We start from the raw sequence: 24,957 nt of genomic DNA on the forward strand, positions 1-24,957 counted from the left end.
GCACAGTCTTTTCAGATGCACATGGTACATTCACCAACGTGGACTGTATGCTGGGTCAAAAAACGAGTCTCAGCCCATTCCAAAAGACTGAGGTCTTATGTCCTCTGTCCACAATGGAATGGAATTTGAAATCAACATTAGCAAAAGCACCCAAATATTTGGAAATTAAGCAGCACAATTCTAAACAGTAATGCATGTATCAAAGAAAAAATCACAAGGAAAATTAGAAAATACTTTACATCAAGTGATAATAAAAATAAGGCGGGCCAGCATGTGTGAGTAGTGCCTGAAACAGTCCTCACAGAGCAGCTTAAAGCACTGAACGCTCATAGGGGAAAAGTCTTGAATCCGTAAGTTGTAGTAAACCCAAAGTAAGCAGAAGGAAGAAAATAATAAGCAGAAATTAATAGAAGAATAGTGAGCAAACAACCCAGAAAATTAACAAAGCTAAAAGCTGGTTATTTGAAAAGATGAAAAAACCTGATAAAGCCGTAGCCAGAAAAAAAAGAGAGAACATATATGATCAGTATCAGGAACAACAGAGGAGTTATTACTAAAGACCCTGTAGATATTACAGGAATAAAGGGGACTATTAGAAATAACTTTATGCCAACAAAACCAACAACTTACCTAAAATGGACAGACTAAAACTGGACAGAATTAATGGGAATCAAGACAACTCCATAATCACATTATTAGAGATTTTTAATACCCCTCTGAAAACCCCTCAGAAAACAGGAGAGATCACTTTCCAACTTGTCTCAGGAGACCTGCATAGCCCTAACGCTAAACCTAAAAAAGATATTATGAAAAAATTATAGACCAATCACCCATAAAAAACAGACACAAAGTGAACCCCCTCAACACAGTGAGAATGACAAATTTACCTAATATTCTGTGAAACACACTGATCTGGCAAATGAACAAGAAGTATGGAGGTTTTACCAAATGGTCAGAGACACCTAGGAGTAAAATACAAACCCTAGCTCTGCCTCGTACTAGCTATCAACTTTCCACAGGCAACTTATCATCCCCTCTGGGCCCCAATTTCTTTACCTTATATAAAATGACGACAAGAGTACCTACCACATAAAAATCCCATATTACTATGAGTTCAGAAGAAAGAAGTGAAAAGCAGCAGTTTCTGCCAAAGGGCCACCACACTGCAAATGCAAAGGCTGTGTATTGCATGCTAGGTGAATAGCCCTCTCTTAAATTGTACAGTACACAACCTACTCAGCAGTACCTGGAGACCTTGCTGGGCGCTCACAAAATTTTCACAAGAAAAAGCCACAATGTTATATGGTAGAAAAGAAAATGAAATGTTTAATTGGGAAAGATGAGATCATGTCTCTGCAAAACCACAAAATAGTATGTTATTTTAGCCACCTCGTGAACCATTTATAAGCTACCACATACTTACCTGTAATACCTGTATTTTACAGGATTCTTAGATTTTTTAAAGCTCTCAAAATGCACAGGTTATGTGTGAAGTCTGCAGTGGTAACCCATTAATGAACTAAATGTCTTCTGCCCAAAGTTATTTTTTAACTACAACGACAGACGACAAACAGATGGCAATGTTCCTTGTTCAGCATTATAAAAGGAAACCGTGTTGAATGGTAAGCTTAAACAAGCTATGTTGTTTTCTGATTATTTTCACATGTGAAATTCAAGCCTCCTTCCTTACCTGATTTGTGTTTCAAATTTGTGGTCACCCCGTCAAATTCAGATTTATCGATTTCCCATGCAAGAGGTAGCTTGCCCAGGCTACTGGATAAGTGTTCCAAGCTATTTTCTTCATTGTAGATGATTTCCGATGTACTCGTTGGGATGCCAATGTATCTTGACGGATTATTTCCAGCAGGTAAAGAGGTATTATCAGGGAGGCAAGAAGAGCGGGTTGAATTTGGAGTTTTATAGATTGAGGTTGCCTGGTTGAGAAACGCATAGTCTGAACAGATGGCATAAATTTTCTCCCGAGTGTGGGTCACTGGACAGCTCCACGGGTAATGACCATCTCCTTTGTGACCCAAGGGTGTCCCCGAGGCACGAGTGCAGAAAGACTGAACAGCACCTTGTAGATCCTCTTCACGAGACTTTCTCTCGGATTTGTGCTCACCATTTCCAGAATCATTTGCCCTTTCTGCTTCTGCAATGTTAGGCATTGAATGCAACCAGAAAAGTTCTGTTACAAAGGAGAAGTTGTAACTCTTTCTACGACTTGAAAACCAACTGTGACAATCGTTTACAGCATTCTACAGAAACCTGAGAGCTGCAAGATGGGCTCCTAAGAAAAGAAGGAGGAGAAAGAAACATCAACAATCCACGAGAGACTCCAAAAGCACTGAAAAATGGATCAAGTGTTTCATGTGCCTTCATCCAATAAATATTTTACAACATTATACACCTACAGCCACATTCACTGGTCACTGTCTTATTAAAACATTATTTTACAATAATGTTTCATAGTAACAAAAAGAACAAAAATGAAAAATGGGCAAAATATCTGAATAGTGACTTCTTCAAAGACAGCATAGAAATGCCAATAAACCCATGAAAAGATGCTCAACATCACTAGACACCGAGGAAATGCCAATCGAAACCACAAGACATTACGTCACACCCAGCAGGATGGCTCTAATCGAAAAGATAGATAATAAAAAGGATTGTTGAGGATGTGGAGAAACTGGAACCCTCCTACTCTTCTGATGGAAATGCAAAATGGTTCAGTCACTTTGGAAAACAGGTCCTGGAACATTTACAGTTACCATAGGAGCAAGCACTCTCACTCCTAAGTACACATCTAAGAGGAATGAAGACATACATCCACACAAATGTTCATAGCAGTATTATGTACGATAGCCAAAAAGGAGAGACAACCCAAAGGCCTATCAACTGATGAATGAATAAATAAAATGTAGTATATATAAGCAATGGGAACAACAAAAATAAAGGAAGCACCCACCCACGCTACAACAAGGATGAGCCTTGAAAGCATGATCCTAAATGAAGGAAGCCCATCACCCCAGAGCCTAATAGTGTGTGATACCACGTATATGAAATGTAAAATAGGCAAGTCTCTAGTGACCGAAATTAGATTCGTGGGTTGCCTAGGGCTGGGAGGGAGGAGGAGGTTGAGGATGATAAGGGTTTCTTTTTGGAGTAATGAAAATATTCTATAATTGACTGAGGTGATGAACATACAACTTTGTGAATATACTAAAAGCTACTGAATCGGACATTTTAAACAGGTGAATTGTATAGTGTGTGAATTTCATCTCAATGAAGCTGTGCATTCATCACCACGATTGATTATATTTAATAGTCACTAACTTCTGATCAGTCTCAGAAAAAACTGATTTTCAGGTCTACACCAATTCCTTTAGGGAAGAAAGAGAACAGTTCAAAAAGCAAGCAAGGGCATTTGAGGAAGCTGAAGATTTATACAAAAGCAAGACCCTGATAAGTCAGACCATTACAGGTGGTAGAGGGTACTCGATGCAGGCGCCCGGCTGAGTGGGCCCACTTCACAGGGCTCTAGAGATGTAGTTCCAGAGACACAACCCAACCCTGGGTGACCAGTTTGACATTTACTACTTAATATCTCCACCCATTCACTTATTTTAAAAATTTAGAATAATATTCATAAGTTCCAGAAAAATTATTCTATAAAACCCATCACACAAATACTGAATGACAAAAACCACTAAGGCAATAAGAAATAACGGAAGAATGATTGCCACAAGGGCCAAGATCACTCTAAGTCTGTGAGGAGAAACCAGTAAAGGTAATGCCTGTCCTTCGTGTAATTTAAAGCAACGGAGCTCAGTACAAGGGGGAGTCCACATATCCTAGAAAAGATCCCATTATCTTTATTTTTAAGGACTGCTTTCCCTCTATTCAAACCTGATTTTTTTTAGTAATTGGTGCAGTTTATAGTTCTTTGCAGGAAGAATTGGCTGGAGCTTCACCATCAAAGATGGAAACCCCAACTGTATCCTTTTAGAAATGTTTTTCAAGAAATCCTAGGAGTACTTAAAGGGGATCTATAGACAGGAAGCTTTTATGCCTTCTTCTTCCTCATCTCCTGGCATCGTGGTCATGTTGGAGGAAGATGCAAAGAGAAGGTCAGTGCCTGAGGTCACACAGACCAAACTGGGCTTTTCTGTGGATTCAGTTTCTGATTCTTAGCAGATGACCTCACAGCATTTTCTACTGACCTGTTATCCTCATGCCTTTCTCTAAGAGCCGTCGTGGTGGGCAGAGGTAGGTATTATCTGTGGTATTGGGGGTGTATGGATGGGTTGTGGTAGGCTGAGGCATGAAAGAGAGCATAGGGTCCTGCTAAGTAAGGGTTGGTGACCAAAGAGTGTTGGAGTCAGTCTGGGTCAGGTGGGGAGAGGAGGGAGATAGAAATGTTCCAGGGACTACTCTTATCTCTTCATCTCCAGCTTAGCTTTGACTTTGCCAGAGCGTCCATCCTCAGATTTAATGGAATTCTGCCCGTGGGCCCAGCTTCTGTGTGGCAATGTACGGATGAAGGATGCTTCACTTGGAACATATATTGAATATGCTTATCAAAAACACAGGCAAAAGAAATCAGTTCATTTGAACATAAAGGGTAGGACTGAGCTTTCTGCAAGCTAAAGAAAAGAAAGAATATAGCACTAGATGAATAAAAAGTTTAACAGTCTGGTTTTGTTTGCATTTGGACTTTGCTATTGAATAATGGTCACTAAACAAGAATGATCTCTTTGGTTGTACTCTACCAAAAAAAAGTGAATATCATCAACGTAGGGATAATATTTTAAACTGATTGTCAATAAAAGCCACCAGTGGTCTGAAAACTTTCTCACTTGAACCATTGTTTAAGGAAATTTCTCTTTGAAAAACAGGGTGATATGTCTAGATTTTTATCATAGAAGTAAAACAAATGACAAAAAGATATTGCAAAGTACCAAGATATTACACAGAAAGTGAAAGTTATCCAAATCCCATGACCCAAGCACAGCTGGAGTTTATTTTCTTTCCTTATTCTCTGCCAGATCCATGTCTGTTCTCCTCGTGTCCATGACAGCTTGAGGCTAAGGGTGCTAGTTATCATGTCCCCAGGCTTTCCTACAAGTGAACTGAGCACAAGTTATTACTGAGAACAGAATCACTAGAGACAGCAATTACTGTATTATGTTGTAATTATAGCTTCAAGAAACACCGAGTTATAAGGCCATCAGGTTGTCCCTCCACCAAATAGCCTGCAGCTCCCACCATTTTGTCCTATCTTGTAGCTCCTTTTGTTCCTAATTTTGTCAACCATTCCCAATTCCATCCCCACCCTAAAACCTTCTGCTCTTAGAAAAAAGCCAACCGCTTGTCTGGCCCATGGTCCTTTCCTTTAGCTTCCCCTCGTCCCTCCTCCCCCTGGCTTTTTCCAACTTTCCATTCTCTGGACGTCTTTCACAAGGTTTGCCAGGGTTATCCTGAGTGATGATCATTTGTGAAAGTCTCATCAACAAATAATTACCTTTAAGCGCCTACATCATTCCGGGCATTATTTTAAGCTCTGGATTAGGAGCTTAGATTCCAGGATTTAATGGGAGAGGCCTCAGGAATCAGGAGCCGGGGACTATTAGCCAAGAGGCCTCTTTTTTCCCTCCCTGGTTCTCATCTGTGAGATCTGAGTTTCCAGAGAGCCGATGCTCTATTAAAATATTACAAGTAATGATTGACCTGCAGGACCTAAGGCTGAATTTAATGTATTCTTCCGATCACGGGGCAAGCAACTCGCAGTTGAACTGTGAGTGAACGAAATTTTATAAAATGCACCACTAGAGTAACGATTTTTAGAAGTCACTAGAAGGAATTGTTCTGTAAAATAAACGTTCCATTTTTAAGGTCAATATTCATCGCCTAGGCTACCTTCTTTTCTCTTTGTATTTTCAAGCCGTGTGTTTAAATATCAAGTTTGCTTAGGGAACGAAGATCTTAAGCGTCTCCTGCGAAGCCTCCCCCATAGGACAACTATTACGATCTCTATTCTGCACGGAAGGCCACGGAGACGCAGGAGCCTGAAAGTGACTTACTGACGGTGAAATACGCGCCCCAGGGCTGGGCCAGATCCGCTGATCCCCAGCGGGTCAGGTCTCCGTCCTTCTCCCCCGGTGTCAGCCCCACGCGCTCCGGGCCCCACGCCGGGCAGGACCCGAGCCCCTCCCCCGGCTGAGGCCGCGGGCCTGCGAAGGATACCGGGTCCTCCCGCGCGCCGCGGCAGCTTCTAACCCAGGCTCCCGGCAGGCGAAGGGAGCTCCCCGGCCCTACTCTGCGAAGCTCGTCGCGCCGCCGGGACCGAGGCGACAGTCTCGCGGGCTCGTCCCCGCCGCGCCCAGCGATGTGTGCGGAGGCGGCACCCGCCGACAGCTGGAGCGAGGCCGCGCTCTCTGCCTGCACGTCTCCCGCGGCCTCCCTGGCCCACGAGCGCTCCCCGGAGCTGGGCGTCCCCCGTCTCCGCCCCCGCAGCGAGGCCTCGGGACCCCTCCGCTCCCCTCCCTCGCGGGCCGGAAGCCGGAGTTCGCCGCTAGAGGGAGCGGGCGGAGGCGGCTGGAGCGACCGCCCCCAACCAGCCCGGGCCAGGGGAGGCTCCCGGCGCCGGAGGCTTCAGGGCTGGTGGGACGCGGACAGTTATGGCCCCCGCGCCGAGAGGAAGCAGCCGATTCGAGCTTTGCACCAGTTGATATCAATACTCAAGACAATTGCAAAAAAAAAAAAGAAAGAAAAGAAAACAGAAAAGCCCCTCCTGGGCCTCCACCCAGGGCAGCTTTGGCCGGCGGAGCCAACCGGCGGGTCTGGGTTTTGGGAGCAGCTGGCAAGGGTCCCGAGAGGGAAGAGGGAGGAAAAGCAGGAGGCTCTGGGTCCGATTCCGGAGCTGACCGTGACCCCTCCTGGTGACCCCCGGGCCGCAGAGCGGGCACACGGGGAAGAAGGGACGGTCGCCGCCCGTTACGGTCCAGGCCCTGCCTTGCGTGGCTTGGAGACCCGCGCCGGGCAGGAGCCACCGGCATCCACGCGGGCATCTCCAAGACAGGCTTTGTTCCCCAGAACACCCGACCCTTGTTTCCCTAACACTTCCCCCATTTTGCGGCCCAGTTCTTCACCCGACTTTTTCCCGGGAGGAGGACGAGCACGGATGCAACGTCCTCCACTCGGACGGCCCCAGGGCTCCCGAGAGGCGTGGCCCCTCGCCCCCCCCCGCCCAGGCAGCCCAGGGGGCGTCCAGAGCTGGCGGGCGTGGCAGGCCCGGGCCGCGGCGCGCGGGCGCCAGGTGGAGGGTCCCCCGCGCTGGGCGCACAGCAGCGGGCCGCCACCTCCGCCCAGCCCACAGCCCCGGATACCTCTGGCCTGTGCGGCGGGGTCGAGTCGCTGCGGCCGCCTCAGAGCGGGCACCGGTCCTGGATCACAGCTTCCCGCGCGCGGCCCGCGACGCGCCTCTGGTTACCCTGGGGCTGGCGTCTCTCGTCCCATTGGAGCGCGCGGGGATAGCGCCCTGGACGGCTGTGCCCGGCGACCGGTTTTCAGATATCATTGACAACACCTTCCTCTCATCGTTTTATACCTGCCCTCTGCACGTGCGGAGGATATGGTGACAATTTTTTTAAAATCTTAGCTGTGTCCCCGCATGCCACTCTATTGGGCATCGAGTATATAACTGGTGCCTGGAAGCGGTGACCGCAAAGTAAATAAACGAGTGAGAGGTGGTGAAACCTGGCAGGATTTCCGCAGGTCCTGTCGCGAACTACATGTCCCAGGAAGCCTCTGAGCACCGGCGCCCCTGAGCCAGCCACTTGGAGAAGGCCTTACTCAGCCCGCCGGCACGCAGGCCAATCCCCTCGGCCTGCACCTTGGGCTGGAACCTGAGACGGATTCGCCCCCAATGATGCTCCAGTTGCAGGAGCAACAGAAGTTTATCTTTGTCCCGAGAAGGAGGAGTAGCGTGGTTCCTGCTCGTTTGAGCAAAGCGACTGGCATCCATCAGCCGGACAAGCCCCGGCTCCGCCTGTGATTTTCCTAGGGAAAAGTGGAGACCCGCGCGCCTGCCCTGCACAGCAAGGGACATCTTCTGGAGTCGTGTTTGCTGCCGCGATCAGCCAACGTGCCCCTCCTCCCCCGCCCCAGGCGCGGCTGGTTCCGACCACTTCTTAGACTTCATTTATCCGTGGGTCATTTTGAGAGTCGGTCTTGTAAATGTTTAGCATTTTGCTGCTTTACTGCTTCTTTCTGGGGACAGTGCCAGCACTTGCCGAGACCGGCGGAGAGAGGCGACTCAGTCCGGAGAAGAGCGAAGTATGGGGACCCGGGCTAAAGGCTGCCGTCGTCCTTCCTGCACGCTATTTCTACATTCAGGCGGTGGATACATCAGGAAATAAGTAAGTCGAGAAACAGCTCCCTAACTCTTCTGGAATGCAGTTAAAATGTACTGTTTCTCCTTTTAAGTTTTAGCTGCCCAAGAACTCTTTTTTCCACAGCAGTTTAAATTCCAGGATATTTGGATGCTATCCACATCTGGTTGTAACAGCCTTTCCCCGTCCTAATCAGTTTTTCTCTGTAGCTTTAGAAGTAATTCCAGATTAGCTTTTCTCCTGGCTCTTCTTTTTTTTTTTTTTTTTAAGATTTTATTTATTTATTTGACAGAGAGAAATCACAGGTAGGCAGAGAGGCAGGCAGAGAGAGAGGGGGAAGCAGGCTCCCTGCTGAGCAGAGAACCTGATGTGGGGCTTGATCCTAGGACCCTGAGATCATGACCTGAGCTGAAGGCTTAACCCACTGAGCCACCCAGGTGCCCCCTCCTGGCTGTTCTGGTGGGAACTCACACGGGACTGGAGAGACAAAGCCCCTGCCCTTTGCTGGAAGTACTATTTCCACCCACTTTTGCATAAGCTGTTGTAAGGAATGTAAACCCAGTCGTTAAAAACAGTTGGTTCATCTTTCCCTGGGGCTACCCTCTGTTTTCAGGGACACATCTGCAGATAAGCATGATATGAAACGCAGAAAGAAAAATGAAGCACTATTTGAAACTTTACATTTGAGAGGGAAAGTATCAAAGTGTGAATCTCCTGCGTGTTTGTAACGAACATTATTTCATTCCACTGAATTCCAGCAATTAAAATAACTGAAAGCTTAGTTTTAGAATTCACATACTCCTGAAATGATTGTCTTTTTTTATTGGTGGATGCTGACCGTGTATATTTGGTAGGGGGAAAAAAAATCTTGGATATTTTAAGAAAAACTTCCAGGTAGCGAGGGCACAGATTGCATGGAGCACTGGGTGTGGTGCAAAAACAATGAATACTGTTACGCTGAAAAGAAATTTAAAAAAGAAAGAAAAACTTCCAGGAAGTTTTCCAAAGCAGAGGGGGGGAAAGTTATCAATTTTGTCACTTGGTTATAACAATTGGGGGAACTAAATACCATCTTCAAAATCTTCATAGCAAAAGCACTCACTTAAAAATAACCACCTTTTATACAGTGTCACTTAAATGATACACAATCTACTGGCTTTTGCCTGTAGATTGTGTATCAGTCTACACAATTGAGCATGTAGATTGATACACAAGCATGCTCAATGATTGTGCTGAGCATGATGTGTTACACTGCTCTTTTTGAGAGAGATTTTTCAAAAAGTCATTGTCTTTAGAGGCAAATTTCCAGTTGCATGAAATAAATAGTAGATTGATAAGAATATTTGTATGTATAGAATAAATAAGTGGGTTCTAGGTTTATATAAATATGTAGTGTTTACATATTCCCTTGCAATTTTTTTTTCCCTTGCAATTTTCTATTGAAATGTTTATGTGTGGACATTTGTCATCCTCCCCTTTTTTTAAATCTCTGATTCATCACGTTCATTCTGGTACTGAAGCATATGAGAGAAGGAGCAAACGTGTTGGGGGGAGAGTATGGAGGAAAACGCTAAGGCTCACAGACTGGAGAGCATAATCTTTGTGCATCTGTGCCTTGAAATCATCTCTGTATCTCGCTGTTCTTCCAGGTTCGCATCTTCTCCGGGTGAAAAGGTGTTCCAAATTAAAATCTCGGCACCAGAAGAGCAGTTCACTAGGGTTGGAGTCCAGGTTTTAGACCGAAAGGATGGGTCCTTCATAGTAAGATACAGAATGTATGCAAGCTACCAAAATCTGAAGGTAGAAGTTAAATTCCAAGGTCAACATGTTGCCAAATCTCCGTATATTTTAAAAGGTAACTTGTAACATAATTTTAAAAGAGCAGTATTTATGAAGCCACACCATGGGTAGGTCTTTGGTGTTCTGAGTGCTGAGTGAAATTGTTACTGTGATATTTTGTTTCTTTTGTGTCATTAGGGCCAGTTTACCATGAAAACTGTGACTGTCCTTTGGAAGATAGCGCAGCCTGGTTACAGGAGATGAACTGCCCGCAAACCATTACTCAGATTCGGAGAGATCTGGCGTATTTCCCTGCTGTTGATCCAGAAAAGATTGCAGAAGAAATCCCAAAAAGATTTGGACAAAGACAAAGCTTATGTCATTATACCCTGAAGGATAACAAGGTACGATTTGTGATTAAGGTTTGTTTGCCTTATTGATTTGCTTATTTGTTTGTTCTGACCATACAGCTCGAAGTAGCTACAGTGTTTTATTAAAAACCATTCTGTGGAATGCCTGGCTGGCTGAGTTGGTGGAGCGTGCAACTCTTGATCTCGGGGTTGTGGGTTCAAACCCCACGTTGGGTGTAGGGATTACTTAAAAATAAAATCTTTAGAAAAAAATCATTCTGAGTATCATTGTGATAAGCTTTATCTCAATGAAACCTGCCAGTACTTTTAGATTAACATAATAAACAAAATGGAAATAAGGGCGATGGAAAATAAACCGTTAACTTAATACATGTTCGATTCCCTTTTAGGTTTATATCAAGACTCACGGTGAACATGTAGGTTTTCGAATTTTCATGGATGCCATACTACTTTCTTTGACTCGAAAAGTAAGTGTCTCTTTTCTCTTAGGTATAATAGACAGTTTCAGCCCAGGCTTTTCCATATAATTTTTAAAAAATAATAGCATCAGTAGTGTTCTATTCTGGAACCTTATTATAATACTATTCTGGAGCTTTATGTCACATAGGCTACCTGTATGAATTTTCTAGGGTTACTGTCACAGAGTACTGCAAACAGCAGAAATGTTTGTTCTTTCATAGTTCTGGAGGCTACAAGTCTGAGAGCAAGATGTCAGCAGGGCCATGACCCCTCCCTCACCACCCTGAGACCTGTAGGGCAGGACCCTTCCTTCCTGTCCCTGCTTCTCATCACCTGCTGGCCACCCTTGGGGCTCCTTGACTGGCAGCCTCCTCACTCCAGCCTCTGCCCATCGCACAGCTTCCCCCCGTGTGTCTCTTTCTTCCCTTCTGGCAAGGACACTAGTCATATTGGATTGGGGTCCGCCCCCCTCCAGTATGACCTCAACTTCACTAATTATATCTGCAGCAACCCTAGTTCCAAATAAGGACATTCTGAGATACTGGGTTTTGGATTTCAGCTTATCTTTTGGGGGGGACAGAATTCAACCCACACAATACCTTATAAGGGAAAATGTCTTCAAATAAAATTGTTTCAATACTAAATCCACTTGGAGCCCAGAGAAGGCTTACTGTATGCTGAATCCTGTTCCTTGGTATAAAGTGATTTTCTCAGGGTTCTAGTGCGGTACCTCTCAGTGATAGTAAACTGGCTGATTGGGAAAACTATACTCATATTGTTACTGGTTGCTTAATAACAGTTTATTGGATAATCTGTGTCTATATCTTGACTGAATTACTCATGGAAAATCAGTACCTTCTCAGGTTGAGAGCTCTTTGAGTGAGTTTATTTTGAAAATAGGCAGCTACTAAGCATCTGTATTCTGCCTCCTTCGGCAAAGACTTCGGGATGCCGGCAGGTTTTCCTTGCTCATCTGTGTCAGTCCATGGAAAAATAAGACTATTCTTCAGGACTCCAGTTTCTCGAGATGCTCCTCAGACTGACCAAAGCCCCCAACATTTACCTATGGCTTGATTTAAAAAAAAAAAAAAAAAGAAGAAGAAGAAGAAGAACAGGTTCTTCGAACACACTGTGCCACTTGTCAGTGGAGGTGGTCTAGATGGGAAATCCCTGGAGCTGGCTTTGTTGTTGGGCTTCCAGAGTTGAGATTCTGGTCCCTCCACGGTCTGGGTGGGGCGTGTATATATTTTAATTGGGCACATCTGGCTCATTAACCAGGAACTAGGGTTAGAGTCCCAGTGCTTTGAGCTGTAACTGTTTTCCAGTAATTCCCTTTCTGTCTCTGATCATCCTCCAGTCTCTCGGCAGCTTTAGAACCGAGATTTTCTTCGTCATTTCATCTCTTTTGGAAGCCAGTCTATTGGCCAATTTGCACGTCCACAGAAAGGGTATCTAGTATGCATATATATATGAGAGTATTCTGAAAAATTACCCACTATTCAAATTGGGGTAATTATCGTCACCGGAAGCTTGTAAAGTTGGTCTTTCATTTAGTACAAGTTCTCATTTTTCTTGTGTTTCACTGCTCACTGGGTGGTCAGCGGTGCTTCAGGGGAGGGTATTACGTGAATCCGGCCAAAGTGAAAAGGTAGGTAAATGCAAACCAAGGAAGAAACCCGTGTGGGGTTCGAGGTTGCTGAGAATAGACAGCAAACATACACACCTCAAGGGCTGTAGTACTTATTTACAGCAGAGGATAGGGAACAGGATCCTTGCTGTGTGGCGGTGCCCCTGGGCCTGCAGATCAGCTCCCCCAGCCCTGCCCCGGGACCCTCCTGTGGGGTCTGAGATACAGCAGGCTGGGCAACCTGAGGGCCATGGACAGCTGCGCTTGAGCAGAACAAGAAGTACAGGGGCGCCTGAGTGGCTCAGTGGGTTAAAGCCTCTGTCTTCGGCTCAGGTCATGATCTCAGGGTCCTGGGGTTGAGTCCTGCATCAGGCTCTCTGCTCAGCAGGGAGCCTGCTTCCTCCTCTCTCTGCCTGTCTCTCTGCCTACTTGTGCTCTCTGTCTTTCAAATAAATAAATAAAATATTTAAAAGAAAAAAAAAAAAAAAAGAACAAGAAGTACAAGGTGAGCCCAGCCCAGACTGCGAGGCTCTGTCTCTTGGCAAAGAAGTGTTCCAGACCTGAGACCCATTCTTACATGGCCAAGCAGGAGTGGAAAGACTGCATGCACGAGGCTGCCTTTCCCCACACACTGACCCACAGAAGGGATTATCCACTACAGCTAATGTAGATAAGCTCTTTATTTTCTTTTTCCAGGTGAAGATGCCAGATGTGGAGTTTTTTGTGAATTTGGGAGACTGGCCTTTGGAAAAGAAGAAATCCAGCTCACATATTCATCCCATCTTTTCCTGGTGTGGCTCCACAGATTCCAAGGATATCGTGATGCCGACCTACGACTTGACGGACTCTGTTCTAGAAACCATGGGCCGGTGAGAGACGGGTCTAAGGTGACCCAGAGCCTTGGTTTTCTTTCCTTGCTGAGTTCTTTCTCAACCACCTTTGTGCTGTGATGGTCTGGGAGGAAAATCTGTTGCACTTTTTGTCTTCCAGAGTAAGCCTGGACATGATGTCTGTGCAAGCTAACACGGGTCCGCCCTGGGAAAGCAAGAACTCCACCGCTGTGTGGAGAGGGCGCGACAGTCGCAAAGAGAGGCTCGAACTGGTTAAGCTCAGTAGGAAACACCCGGAACTCATAGACGCTGCCTTCACCAACTTCTTCTTCTTTAAACATGATGAAAGCCTGTATGGTCCTATTGTGAAACACATTTCATTTTTCGATTTCTTCAAGGTATGACATCAGTTGTGTCCAGTCCTTTTTGTTTTTCCAGATGTCCTTATTTGGGGGAGGAAAACTGAGGCCTATAAACGATAGGGGGTGAGAGAGGTGAGCACAAAATTTAGTGAACATTAAGGAGTGAGGCCCCAGGGACCGCTTTGGCAATGTGGGTTATACAGAGCACCCAGACTTGACCTTAAGTATGCAGCAAGGGAGCGTGGGGCCTGGGTAGAGCTAGAATTTTTTTTCCCAACTAACCCTCAAGGTAAGCACATTTCAGCTCCAAATCCTTTATTATTAAATACATGTATGTGATTTTACAAATACTTCTCCCAAAACATCACAACAGCCTAAAGAAGATATAAAACAGGTGTCTCTCTCAGACTTTCTGATAGGGAAATGTCTTGAAACCCATCCAAATTATTGCCTAGGAGTTCTGGGGATTAGGGAGGGCTTTCTGTATCTAAAATGCGGATTACTCATGTTTCCTAGGGAGGGATCCTTTTTCTTTTTCTTTTTTTTTTTTCTTTTAGAGATTTTTTTATTTATTTATTTGACAGACAAGTAGGCAGAGAGGCAGGCAGAGACAGAGGAGGAAGCAGGCTCCCCACTGAGCAGAGAGCCCGATTCAGGGCTTGATCCAGGACCCAGGACCCAAGCCGAAGGCAGAGGCTTTAACCCACTGAGCCACCCAGGCGCCCCAGGGATCCTTTTTCTAACTCTGTCTGCTAGGCAGTGGAGCACTGCCCTTTACTCCAAACCACTAAGCATTTTCTAAAGACCCGTGTCATGGAATGAACGGTGGACAAAAGGTAGTCACCTGTCCAGTGTATGTGGGAAGGCAAGTGATTAGCAAGCTCTATCTGTGCTGTAGATAGCCACGTTTTCTTCTGATGGGTTACATGCCAGCAGGTGGACCTACACAATGCCGTAAATTGAATTGTCAGTGTTTTCCTCCATCTGCATATCACAAAGACTTTTGAAAGAGCTGGTCTTAGAACCCGAGGGAGCGGTCTTTAGCCATCCCCCTTCAGAGAATGTTCTTTATTCCCACCTGTTGCATTTGCTACAACTAAAGACTAAGTAATTACCAACAGTTCTGTGAATATTTTTATTCATAGATGCTCTCACCCCAGAGCTTGTTAATTTCCTCAAGACTTGCATGTAGCCATCTGGTGTGTAAAAGGGGTGGTTAATATGGCCTAGGCTGCCGTCCTCAGGTGTGTACAGGTGATCAGTAAAGCAGTACAGGGATTACAAAATCACAATAAATTTGTCTTTCCTAGGACAGCAGTCTTACTATTTTATTGTCTGCTTTAACGTTAGACTCGTGGCCCCTTTGGGAAATTTAGGAGAGCACTGCAATAAGCCTTTAGCTCTAGGTCAGGTGTCCTATGATACCATTTACTCCATGGCAGGGAAGGAGGGCAAAATCTGGCCAGTTTGCACCTGACGATGATGAGGCTTCAAGTTGGAGAGAGGAGGAGAATCACGAGTGGAGAAAGGTGATCTAATGATGGCTTTTATTTTACCGCTGTCCTGCAGCATAAGTATCAAATAAACGTCGATGGCACTGTCGCCGCCTATCGCCTGCCATATCTCCTTGTCGGTGACAGTGTTGTGCTAAAGCAGGACTCCATCTACTACGAGCATTTCTACAACGAGCTGCAGCCCTGGAAACATTACATTCCTGTCAAAAGCAACCTGAGTGATCTTCTAGAGAAGCTCCAGTGGGCCAAAGATCATGATGAAGAGGTAAGGTCAGTCTCTTCTACATGCATAGCAAGGGTTCATTTTAAATGTCTTGTCCCTGAAAAGCATTCAGGGTGCTCAGATATGGACCCTTACCTGTAAATGGGACACCGCCTCCCCATGGCGCACATCAGCCCCCTCAGGGTGAGCACAGACGTCTGGGCTTGGGTTCACTGTCCACTCTGCACTTAAAACGAAAAGCTGCAATGTTGGCCTCAAGGACACTCTCTCTTTTGGGCAGGTTGGTCAGAGCCCCAAGCACTGCCTCATCTCTGCTAGCAATATGAAAATTAAGAATGGCCAGTCCAGCAGGAAGAAAAACTAATGGCTGTAGATTAAAAGGCAGGATTGCATGAAGTACACTTCAAACGAATTGCTGAGAAGTGTTAAAGCAGTGCGTTAAACTTTGTCTTGCATTTACTTTACAAGGTCATTGTCACTCCATTTAATGTATGCCCTCTCTGCCAGAGAGGCTTAATTCTAGAAGGTCTAGTATGATTCCTCAAACTTTCAAGTCTTAAAAAAAACCTCCTTTAATCTGAGCATACCCTCTTAAATGTTGCTTTAATACATAAGATTACCCTCAAAGATATTCTTCCTGCCTTTGTCCCACTATACATGGATTCTGAACATCAGTTTGCATATGTCTGCATGAGGAAAAAAATGTGTTTCATTAAAGGCTTTTGTTGTCATTGTTCCCATAGGCAAAGAAGATAGCAAAAGCAGGACAGGAGTTTGCAAGAAATAATCTCATGGGAGATGACATATTCTGTTATTATTTTAAACTTTTCCAGGTCAGTACTTTCTAAGAGAATAGACATACATTTGTAATCAGACATGTTAGCAGCAAATAATATTTCACTTAATAATTTCTTAAAGCATATTAATATAAGGAGAGATATGTATATATACTTATGTGGGCAAAAACCAGGGATCAACATCAAATAGTAATGAAAACACTGACAAACCAAAGATTAGCTAGCGGAGAATGCTACAATGTGGGAAAAGTGTTTATGTTCCCACTCTGGGCTGTGTGGTTAGGAAATTGGCTTCTGGTCCTGCAAAGTTACTGTACGCAGATCTGTATCTTCTCTGTGTACTCTCTTGCTGCTGCCTTACCAGTTCCTTGTCTAAACGGTGCCCAGTATCTTCCGACCTACAGTGCTAACCCCCTATGAGCCATGGCGTCTTTTGGAAAGTGTATTCCTGGAACTAAGCACTTAGGAATAATCAGAGTATATCTGATCATTTAAAAGGCTTCTTTTAAAAAAAAAAACACAGTAGTAAACAAGTAATTTGCTAATAACACTACTAGATGTAAATTAAGATTTTTTGTTTTAATCCCAGAATTGCCAGTATTGAGCACCAAATCTTAGACTCTGCTACAGAACAAAGTTGGTCTGTTTCTGGTCTACACTGGCCCCTCCCCCCCTTTTTCACCTCCCCAGGGAACAGTGAAGGGATGGAGATGGTGATGGAGATGGTGAAATGTATAAACTGAAGGATCTGGGGATTTACTGTCTGAATTCTCATAGATGCACGGGCTTGTGTTCGTTCACTCTGACTGGATTTACTAGAGCATCATCACCAGCCCAGAGCCTCACACAGGGCAAGTGCATTATAAACGAAGGTAGAGGCTGTGCAGGCCATGGTGGGAATACGCTCTATCCTAAAATTCCCAGTCTACGGGAGATCGTGTGCACAATTATTTTCACTTCAAGACAGACAGTGGTAAAACCCAAACCCTACAAGTCATAGAAATAAAGGATAGAATCAGAAGAGGTCCATTAGCAAGAGGCAGCCAGTGTCCAAAGGACAGCCACCTCTCAGAAGCTCTGGTATTGGGGTTTTTAAGGGGAATGTGAAGAATTTTGCTTATCAGAACTTGTCACATATGAGTTAAAAGGAGCATATTCTAGCAAATTCCAGTGCATCGAATTTGGTGAATGTACTTTAAGTTATAAGTATGTAACTTGTAAAGTAAGAATGTACTTTAAGAACACTTTTGAATTGTTGCTTCCACAGGAATATGCCAGCCTGCAGGTGAGGGAGCCCCAAATCCGAGAGGGCATGAAGAGGGTAGAACCACAGGCTGAGGAGGACCTCTTTCCTTGCACGTGCCATAGGAAAAAGGTAACCAGAACTGGCCAATGTCCAAGTAAGAACTGTCAAAGTAAGAGTAAGTCCTCATTCGTTTCTTTAGATAGTCAGACAACAAGTATTTGAGCTCCTCTGGGGGCCTCCGTACAGTTCAGTCCACCGGGCAGAGGCCATGGACGACCAGGCCAAAGAGAGGCAGCTGACATGAGAGAGAAGAGAAGAGAGAAGACACAGGAACCCCCGCCACTCCCTCCACCTGGCAAAGTGGAGGAAACTTGACTTGACTACATGATCTGAGAATTCAGATCACGTAGCATTTGAATAGATGCTTACAGTTTGAAAAGTATTTTCACGTGCAACACGTGAAATAGGTTTGGCAAAGTTCATTACCTGGGTTTAGAGATTAAAACAATATATGACCGTGATTATCACATTATTCATTTAAGAAGCAATCTCTATTGATAGCAGCACATACTGATTTCATTTATAAAAGGCAGATTCACATAGACTTATAAGGCTAAAAAGGACCTTAAGGACCTTAGGGGTCACCCAGTAAATGCCTTCATTTTATGGTTAAAAAAGTGAGCCTGAAGAAGAATTTAGCTCAGAGTCCTCTAGCTGGATTATAGCAAAGTTAGGACCAAAAACCAGTCTCCATCATCAGACTGTGTGTGTGGTTGTGCGTAAAGACATGATATGGCATTATACTTGTTTTTTGTTTGAATGAACATATATTGTATAAAATTACAGTACATATTACACACACATATCTATGTGTTATATACGTACATATACCTAGATAATATACAGGCTTGACGTTATTCTAAACAATATCCTCATGTCTCTAAATGGACAAACTCAAAACTGGTATTGTGACTAAAGATGAGAAGGCAGATTTGGCAATTACTATGCCTGTCTCACAAAGAGGTTCAAAAGGAATGAAGTGACCACTATCTCCATATAAAGTGGTGTGATGGAAGCAGTTGATACAAGCTCACTATCTGACACATTCAGGAATTTTACACACTGGTTAATTTCCAGTAGTTGGAATCGGCCTGTTGGGAGAGTCACGTGACAATAGCAGGTGCTACAAATCAGTTTTGGTTATTTTGTTTTTCTTTTGTTTATTGGGAGTACTGACTTGCCACTAAGTAACTAACCCTTAGAGAAGTGGTACTTCACCAGTATTAACCCATCAGTGCTGAAAGTTCATAAAATGAATTAAAGCCATCAAGCAAACAAAAATTGCCAGAATCGGGGGCGCCTGACTGGCTCAGTCAGGAAAGCATGCAAGTCTTGATCTCAGGTCTTAAGTTCAACCCCACATTGGGTGTAGATAACTGAAAAATAAAAATCTTTTTTAAAAAATCGCCAGAATTGAAACGTACCTCCTCATGAGATTTGTGATTTGGTATCATAACACTTGGCTCCTGATGAAACTGGGCAGCTCCTTTCTCCAGTCCCCTCACCCACCCACCCACCCCCCTTTTTTTTTTTTTTTTCGCTTTACCTCTTTGTCTAAGTGATTTTGAGGAATGCCGAATCATATCTTCCCCTGACTGGTGCACTGAGGGGCTCTGCTAGCTTCCTCCTTGTTTGCCCTAGCCCTTCACTGACCTGATTCACAGCACAGGGCCCTTTACGGGAATGCCGACGCTTAGATATTCGTGTTGTCCATCAGTAGTCCCATATACCACAGTGTGACTTTCCCCAGGGGTGATTCCAAGCATGGTCCTAGGTCCCACAAGCCTCTAGCACCAACTTGCCTTTTTTCCTCTTCCCATCTTTAGGGGAATATAATTAATAGACTAACGTAAGTTTTCTTAACTCATCTACAACTTCTTGATGGCACTAAATATGTTGCTTCTTGATTGCAGACCAAAGATGAACTCTGATATGCAAAATACCTTCCCTTCACATAATGGTGCTCTGAAGACTCTTCTTAACTGAAAAGAAGAATGTTTTTTAAATATTAATTCCATGGACAGTATAAAATCCACTGTGTGATTGCCTGGATTATAAACATATGTTTCTTCTTATGATGCAGTATTCCCAGGACGATCCTTTAAAGCACGGTCTTAAATTTTGTAATAAAACCACTTTTATTTTAAAGGCCTGTGTTGTGCTGATTATTTGCTGTGTTTGGACCATGGAGCAGACCCACAGGGGGCCTGGACCCTGGCCTCGGTGTGGAACATCACAACAGCCACCACTTACTCGCACACGTGGTCTATATGACACAGCAGTGAAAGTCTTCATGCCACTGGGATTTTGGATATTTAGCCTCATGGCCAAACATAACTCTAACTCCTAGACCTTACAAGACCTTTCATAACCGGCCTCTACCTGCTTCTCTAATCCAGCTTCTCACCACCTGCTAACATGTACCCTGAGGTCCAGCAACACCAGCCCCTTACCGTTCTGTTGGGGTCTTGCTTCTTACCTTACTTAGTTATGCTTCCTCTTGCTCTGGAATGCCAGGACTCTCTTCTGGCTTGAGTACCCTCCAGTGCACATCTCAAGAATCCCTCTTTTGAATCTCCCCGCCTGCAAACTTGTATCGCTGTTGTTACCCCACGGTGTGGTAGCGATCTCGTCCTCACCAGATTTGAAGCAACTTGACTATAGAGATCATGATCTCCCATGTAATCTACTAGGGTGCCTGCAACTAGAAAATCTCAATATCGAATGGGTGGATATTGAAAATCACTTTGAAATGTGATTAGAGAATGAAAAAGGAGTTAGAAAACCTAAGACTGAAACCATAATATAATGACCTAGAGTTTCCTTTACCCAAGAGTTTCCCTTCCATCTATCTGCTGGTTAAGTAATCTATTTCAAATTTTTTAAATTGTGGGATTTATCCTATACACAGAAGAATATAAAACATATCTGCATCTTGAAAATAATTAGAAAACACCCCTGTAATTACAAAGATTCAGCTTGACCAAGCTCCAGTCAAGCTCCTGAACCTTCAAGGGCCATCTGCACTTCCTTGTAAAATCTGGTTTGGACAAGCACTCTGCTAAGTCAGTTTAGAAAGAATCCCCATCCTCCATATCCCATCACTCTTGTAATCTAACTGGGTTCCTGGTCCTCCACCATCCCCCAGTGACTGATCATGCTGATGTGTTCTCAGCAAGAACCTATTGGGTCAGATTTGCCAGAATCCCTCCAGTCATCCTTGATGACTCCTTAGTAATTTTCTATCCATTGACCTCCACCCTGTTCCTTGGCTGTAAATTCCCATTTGCCCATGCTGTATTTGGAATTGAACTGGTTTAATTCTGGGATCTCTTTCCCCCATTTGCAATAGTCCTGAGTCATATGTATGTATGTATGTCTGTGTGCGTGTATTTTTTTTTTTTTTTTTTTACTACTTTACTGTCTGCTCTGATTTTGCTTTGATATTACCACTCGGGTTCAAAAATGGAATGCTGCTGGTTCCTTAGAAGTACCTCTGTCAGGGGCACCTGGGTGGCTCAGTGGGTTAAGCCTCTGCCTTCGGCTCAGGTCATGATCCCAGGGTCCTGGGATTGAGCCCCACATAGGGCTCTCTGCTCAGCGGGAAGCCTGCTTCCCCCTCTCTCTCTGCCTACTGCTCTGCCTACTTGTGATCTCTGTCTGTCAAATAAATAAATAAAATCTTAAAAAAAAAAAAAAAAGTACCTCTGTCTCTCACCCCATTATCTCCTCACCTGCTCCAATGTAACCACTACTGTGATGGTTGTGATCATCTTTTCTTTGCACTTATTTACAGTTCTACCACCTACATATACTTCCCTAAGCGATGTAATTGAATCTTGTATATTTTTACATTGACATGAGTGGGATCATACTGAACGTATTTTTGTTGTTCCTTGCTGTTGATGCATATAGTGGCAGTACACTCATTTATACACATATACATGATTTCACTGTGTGAATAGGATCACTCTTTTATCCATTCTATTGTAGTGTGGACATTAGTGTGTTCCCATTTTGGCAATTCCAGTGAAAGCTACTATGAGCATTCCTATTCATGTTTCCTGGTTCCATTTGCTCAGGAATAAAATTCTGGGTTATAGATTATATACATCTGCAACTTTACTTGGCAGAAAACCCAAATAAATCTACAGATAAATTATTGGAATTAACAAGAGAATTCTGCATTTGCTAAATACAAAACCAACATATAAAGGTCAGTTGCATTTCAACATACCAGTTAGTAAAAGAAAATGAAATAAATGTTTAAGATAGCACTTAGAATAGCTTTGAAAACTACAAAGTATATATTTGAGGAACTGATTCTAACAAAAATGTATAAGACCTTTATAGAGATTATGAAAACTTTAAAAAAAAAACTAATTAAGTTAAAAAATATTACATGTTCAGGGGTGCCTGTGCGGCTCAGTGGGTTAAAGCGTCTGCCTTCAGCTCAGGTCATGATCCTAGGGTCCTGGGATCGAGCCCCACATCGGGCTCTCTGCTCAGTGAGAAGCCTGCTTCCTTCTCTCTTTCTCTCTCTGCCTGCCTCTCTGCCTACTTGTGATCTCTGTCTGTCAAATAAATAAATAAAATCTTTTAAAAAATATTACATGTTCCTGGATTGACAAAATCAATATAAGAGATGTTATTTCTCCCCCACATGGCATATAGAGTCAATGTAACCCCAACCAAAAAATACCCTGCCCCTTTTTATGTGGAACTTTGTAAATGTTTTCTTTAAAAATGTACAGGTTTGTGACGTGCAGAAAAATTAAACACTCTTTTTTTAAAAAATATTTTTTTAAAACTATTTACTTGACAGAGAGATAGAGAAAGCCAGAGAGCACAAGCGGAGGAAATGGCAGAGGGAGAGGAAGAAGGAGGCTCCGCACTGAACAGGGAACTCGATGTGGGGCTGGATCCCAGACCCCTGGGATCATAACCTGAGCTGAAGACAGATGCCCAACCATCTGAGCCACCCAGAATTAAACACTCGTGAGGAAGGATGAATTGTAAGAACTTTCCCCACTATGCAGCCAGACTTTTTATAATGCTGTAGTATTTAAGACTATGTGAAATTGATGCAGGGATACAAAATACAGAACAGTAACAGAATAGTGCTTCATAAACAGATACAGACCCATGTGTACATGGAAATTCAATCTATAGTCAAAACTGCAGAAGCTGGAGAAAGGTTGTACATTGCAGTGCAAGGAGCTGGGACACTTGGGTTTAATGATTCTGGTCCACATTCCAACATGGAGAGGGTTCCCCACACTACCAAGCAAGTCTCAGACACCAGCTGGGTGTCCTACAATTCAACTCCATTCTTATACTATTTGCTTAGAAATGGCATCAGGTTCCACAGGTTAAAAGCTCCATCCCACAAGACTGCCCTCCACTTCCCACCGCAGTCTCATATCCAGGTTGTTACCTGTCTTCTGATCAATGAGCTATAAATCATAGATTACCATGCCCCCTTCTTTGGTTTCAATTAATTTGCTACAATGGTTCACAAAAATCAGGAAACTAGTTTACTCACTAGATTACTGGTTTGTTACAGAAGATACCAAAGGATATGAATCAACAGCCAGATAAAGACATACAGAGGATGAGATCCCTGACAAAGGAGCTTATGTTCTTGGGTCCAGCGGCACATGGTTCTGGCTCACCAGCCTGGAAACTCTCTGACCCCATCCTTATGGGGTTTTGTGGAGGTTTTATTACAGAGACATGATTGATCAGATCATTGGCTATTAGTGATTGACTCAATCTCAAACTCCTCTTCCCTCCAAGGGAGATTGGGGGGGTGGACCTAAAAGTTCCAAACCACTAATCACCTAATTGGTTCTCTTGGCAACCAGCCCCCACCCCCTAGCTACTCTACAAAAGTCACCTCGTTGCCCTTACAAAAGACACATTGATCATTCTTTTAGAAAATTCCAAGTGTTTTAGGAGCTGAATGCCAGAAATGGGGATAAAGATCAACTACATATATTTCTTATTATAAATCACATATCACAGGTACCCATAAATGGAAGAAAAGCAATTCGATCCCTAGCACACACTACATCCAAAGATCAATTCCAGAAAGATTAGTGACAAAACATAAAACAATATTTTTAATCAGCAAAGAGACTATCTCTACATTATGCTAGTAGTATAAACTTTAGCAGCTGAAATGGCTAAAGAATTATTATTTCCTTCACTTTATGAGTCTACTATGAGTCTGATAAATAAAGCCTTAGGAGTTTTTACCAAAAACTCTAGATGTTTCCGGGACATGTGCTTCTCATGGCACGAGTCTTTTCTCCCCTCAGCCTGAGAAGTTTGCCATTTCAATCTATCACAATGACACTGGCCCTGATGGCCTGTGTGTGTTCCCTGGGCCTCAAATGACACGACAGCATAGCAAGAATTCCTCTTCTGAACACCGTGTCTCATTGTAAAAATAAGAGAGAAGTAGGTGCTGACAGGACAGCATTCATAATATATCTCTTCTTGTCTTATAAATCTTTTGTTTAAGCATAAATGAGGAGAGTTGAGATTCCAATAAGGAATTCAGGGAGAGTGACTTCGATTGTTAAGTGTGGAAGGTGTGACCTGTTGATGGATGGTAACCTTGGCAAGTCTCATGGGTCAGTTCCCTTCAAAGTCTGGTTTAGAGAACCAGACTTAAGTTTGAACATTTGAGTTAGGGTATGAGAAATTGAATTGAAAGCCTCATATGCTCATATAAATGTATATAATTTTTTCCTCTCCAAAAGACATTTTCTGCAACCTTTTCACTTTCCTGCAATTTTTTTTCACTCAACAATACCTCAAGGATCATGGGAAGATATGCCTGCAGTTGTAATGCTCCTCATGGTGTGAGAAGGGAGAAGGAAGTCTGGCATGTGCCTAGATTTATCCTACCCATCAAGTGTTCATAGTAAAATAGTCCTGCCATTGATAACACCAAAAAAAAAAAAAAAAAAAAAAAAAAAAAGAAAGAAAGAAAAACAAACAAACAAAAAAGAAAACCATAATATATCATGAAGCTATTTCTGTAAGAGGACTTTCCCTGCCTCCATGTGGAATGCAAACCTAATGAAGTTCTTCTTTCCAGTTTTCTCTTAACTTAGGAAAAAGACCCTGGGGCAAAGCATCCTCTGAATGGAACCAAAACTACCCCTCAGGCAATAAGAACCTTCCTGAGCCAACAGGACACCCTATGATTGACTTCTCCACAATGACCAACCTGACCCTCAATGCCCACCTGCATGTACCCACTAACCTTTGCCCCACATTTTC

The 24,957-nt window shown here is 43.6% G+C and overlaps 3 protein-coding genes across 8 annotated transcripts in view; 2 read left to right on the forward strand and 1 right to left on the reverse strand.

Annotated features, from left to right (window-relative positions):
• BIVM (basic, immunoglobulin-like variable motif containing) overlaps positions 1 to 7,774 on the reverse strand; it is a 41,610-nt gene extending 33,836 nt beyond the window's left edge. For 4 of the 5 annotated variants that reach the window (XM_032881074.1, XM_032881073.1, XM_032881071.1 and 1 more), the window contains exons 1-2: positions 7,389 to 7,774; positions 1,691 to 2,290 (exon numbers count right to left, since the gene is read on the reverse strand). In XM_032881074.1, coding sequence (XP_032736965.1) covers positions 1,691 to 2,168 — 478 coding nt within the window. In that variant the 5' untranslated portion in view covers positions 2,169 to 2,290; positions 7,389 to 7,774. Of the gene's footprint in view, positions 1 to 1,690; positions 2,291 to 6,083; positions 6,101 to 7,388 lie in introns of those variants that run through there. The other variant, XM_032881070.1, reaches the window with a different exon arrangement.
• On the forward strand, positions 6,389 to 7,582 carry LOC116881274 (basic salivary proline-rich protein 2-like). Its single transcript, XM_032880974.1, has one exon. The coding sequence runs from the start codon at positions 6,389 to 6,391 to the stop codon at positions 7,580 to 7,582; it is 1,194 nt and encodes a 397-aa protein (XP_032736865.1).
• Positions 7,775 to 7,897: 123 nt separating the features above from the next.
• On the forward strand, positions 7,898 to 19,813 carry POGLUT2 (protein O-glucosyltransferase 2). Of its 2 annotated transcripts, XM_032881077.1 has the most exons (10): positions 7,898 to 8,420; positions 10,043 to 10,248; positions 10,371 to 10,576; positions 10,933 to 11,010; positions 13,326 to 13,498; positions 13,620 to 13,857; positions 15,391 to 15,600; positions 16,302 to 16,391; positions 17,623 to 17,730; positions 19,575 to 19,813. In XM_032881077.1, the coding sequence occupies exons 1-10, from the start codon at positions 8,239 to 8,241 to the stop codon at positions 19,590 to 19,592; spliced, it is 1,509 nt and encodes a 502-aa protein (XP_032736968.1). In that variant the 5' UTR covers positions 7,898 to 8,238; the 3' UTR covers positions 19,593 to 19,813. The 2 variants fall into 2 exon arrangements, with proteins under 2 accessions (XP_032736968.1, XP_032736969.1); XM_032881078.1 differs by lacking the exon at positions 10,043 to 10,248 and having other exon boundaries at positions 8,332 to 8,420.
• Positions 19,814 to 24,957: the final 5,144 nt, after the last annotated feature.

The sequence above is a fragment of the Lontra canadensis genome, unplaced genomic scaffold, assembly GCF_010015895.1.
Source record: "Lontra canadensis isolate GAN:19392208 unplaced genomic scaffold, GSC_riverotter_1.0 scaffold73, whole genome shotgun sequence".
In the NCBI taxonomy this organism is placed as follows: Eukaryota; Metazoa; Chordata; class Mammalia; order Carnivora; family Mustelidae; genus Lontra; species Lontra canadensis.

Coding starts and splice junctions, on each gene's coding strand:
- LOC116881274 (XM_032880974.1), top strand. CDS start 6,389: ATGTGTGCGGAGGCGGCACCCGCCGACAGCTGGAGCGAGGCCGCGCTC.
- POGLUT2 (XM_032881077.1), top strand. CDS start 8,239: ATGTTTAGCATTTTGCTGCTTTACTGCTTCTTTCTGGGGACAGTGCCA. Junction 10,249..10,370: donor ATCTCCGTATATTTTAAAAG/GTAACTTGTAAC, acceptor TTGTGTCATTAG/GGCCAGTTTACCATGAAAAC. Junction 11,011..13,325: donor TACTTTCTTTGACTCGAAAA/GTAAGTGTCTCT, acceptor TTCTTTTTCCAG/GTGAAGATGCCAGATGTGGA.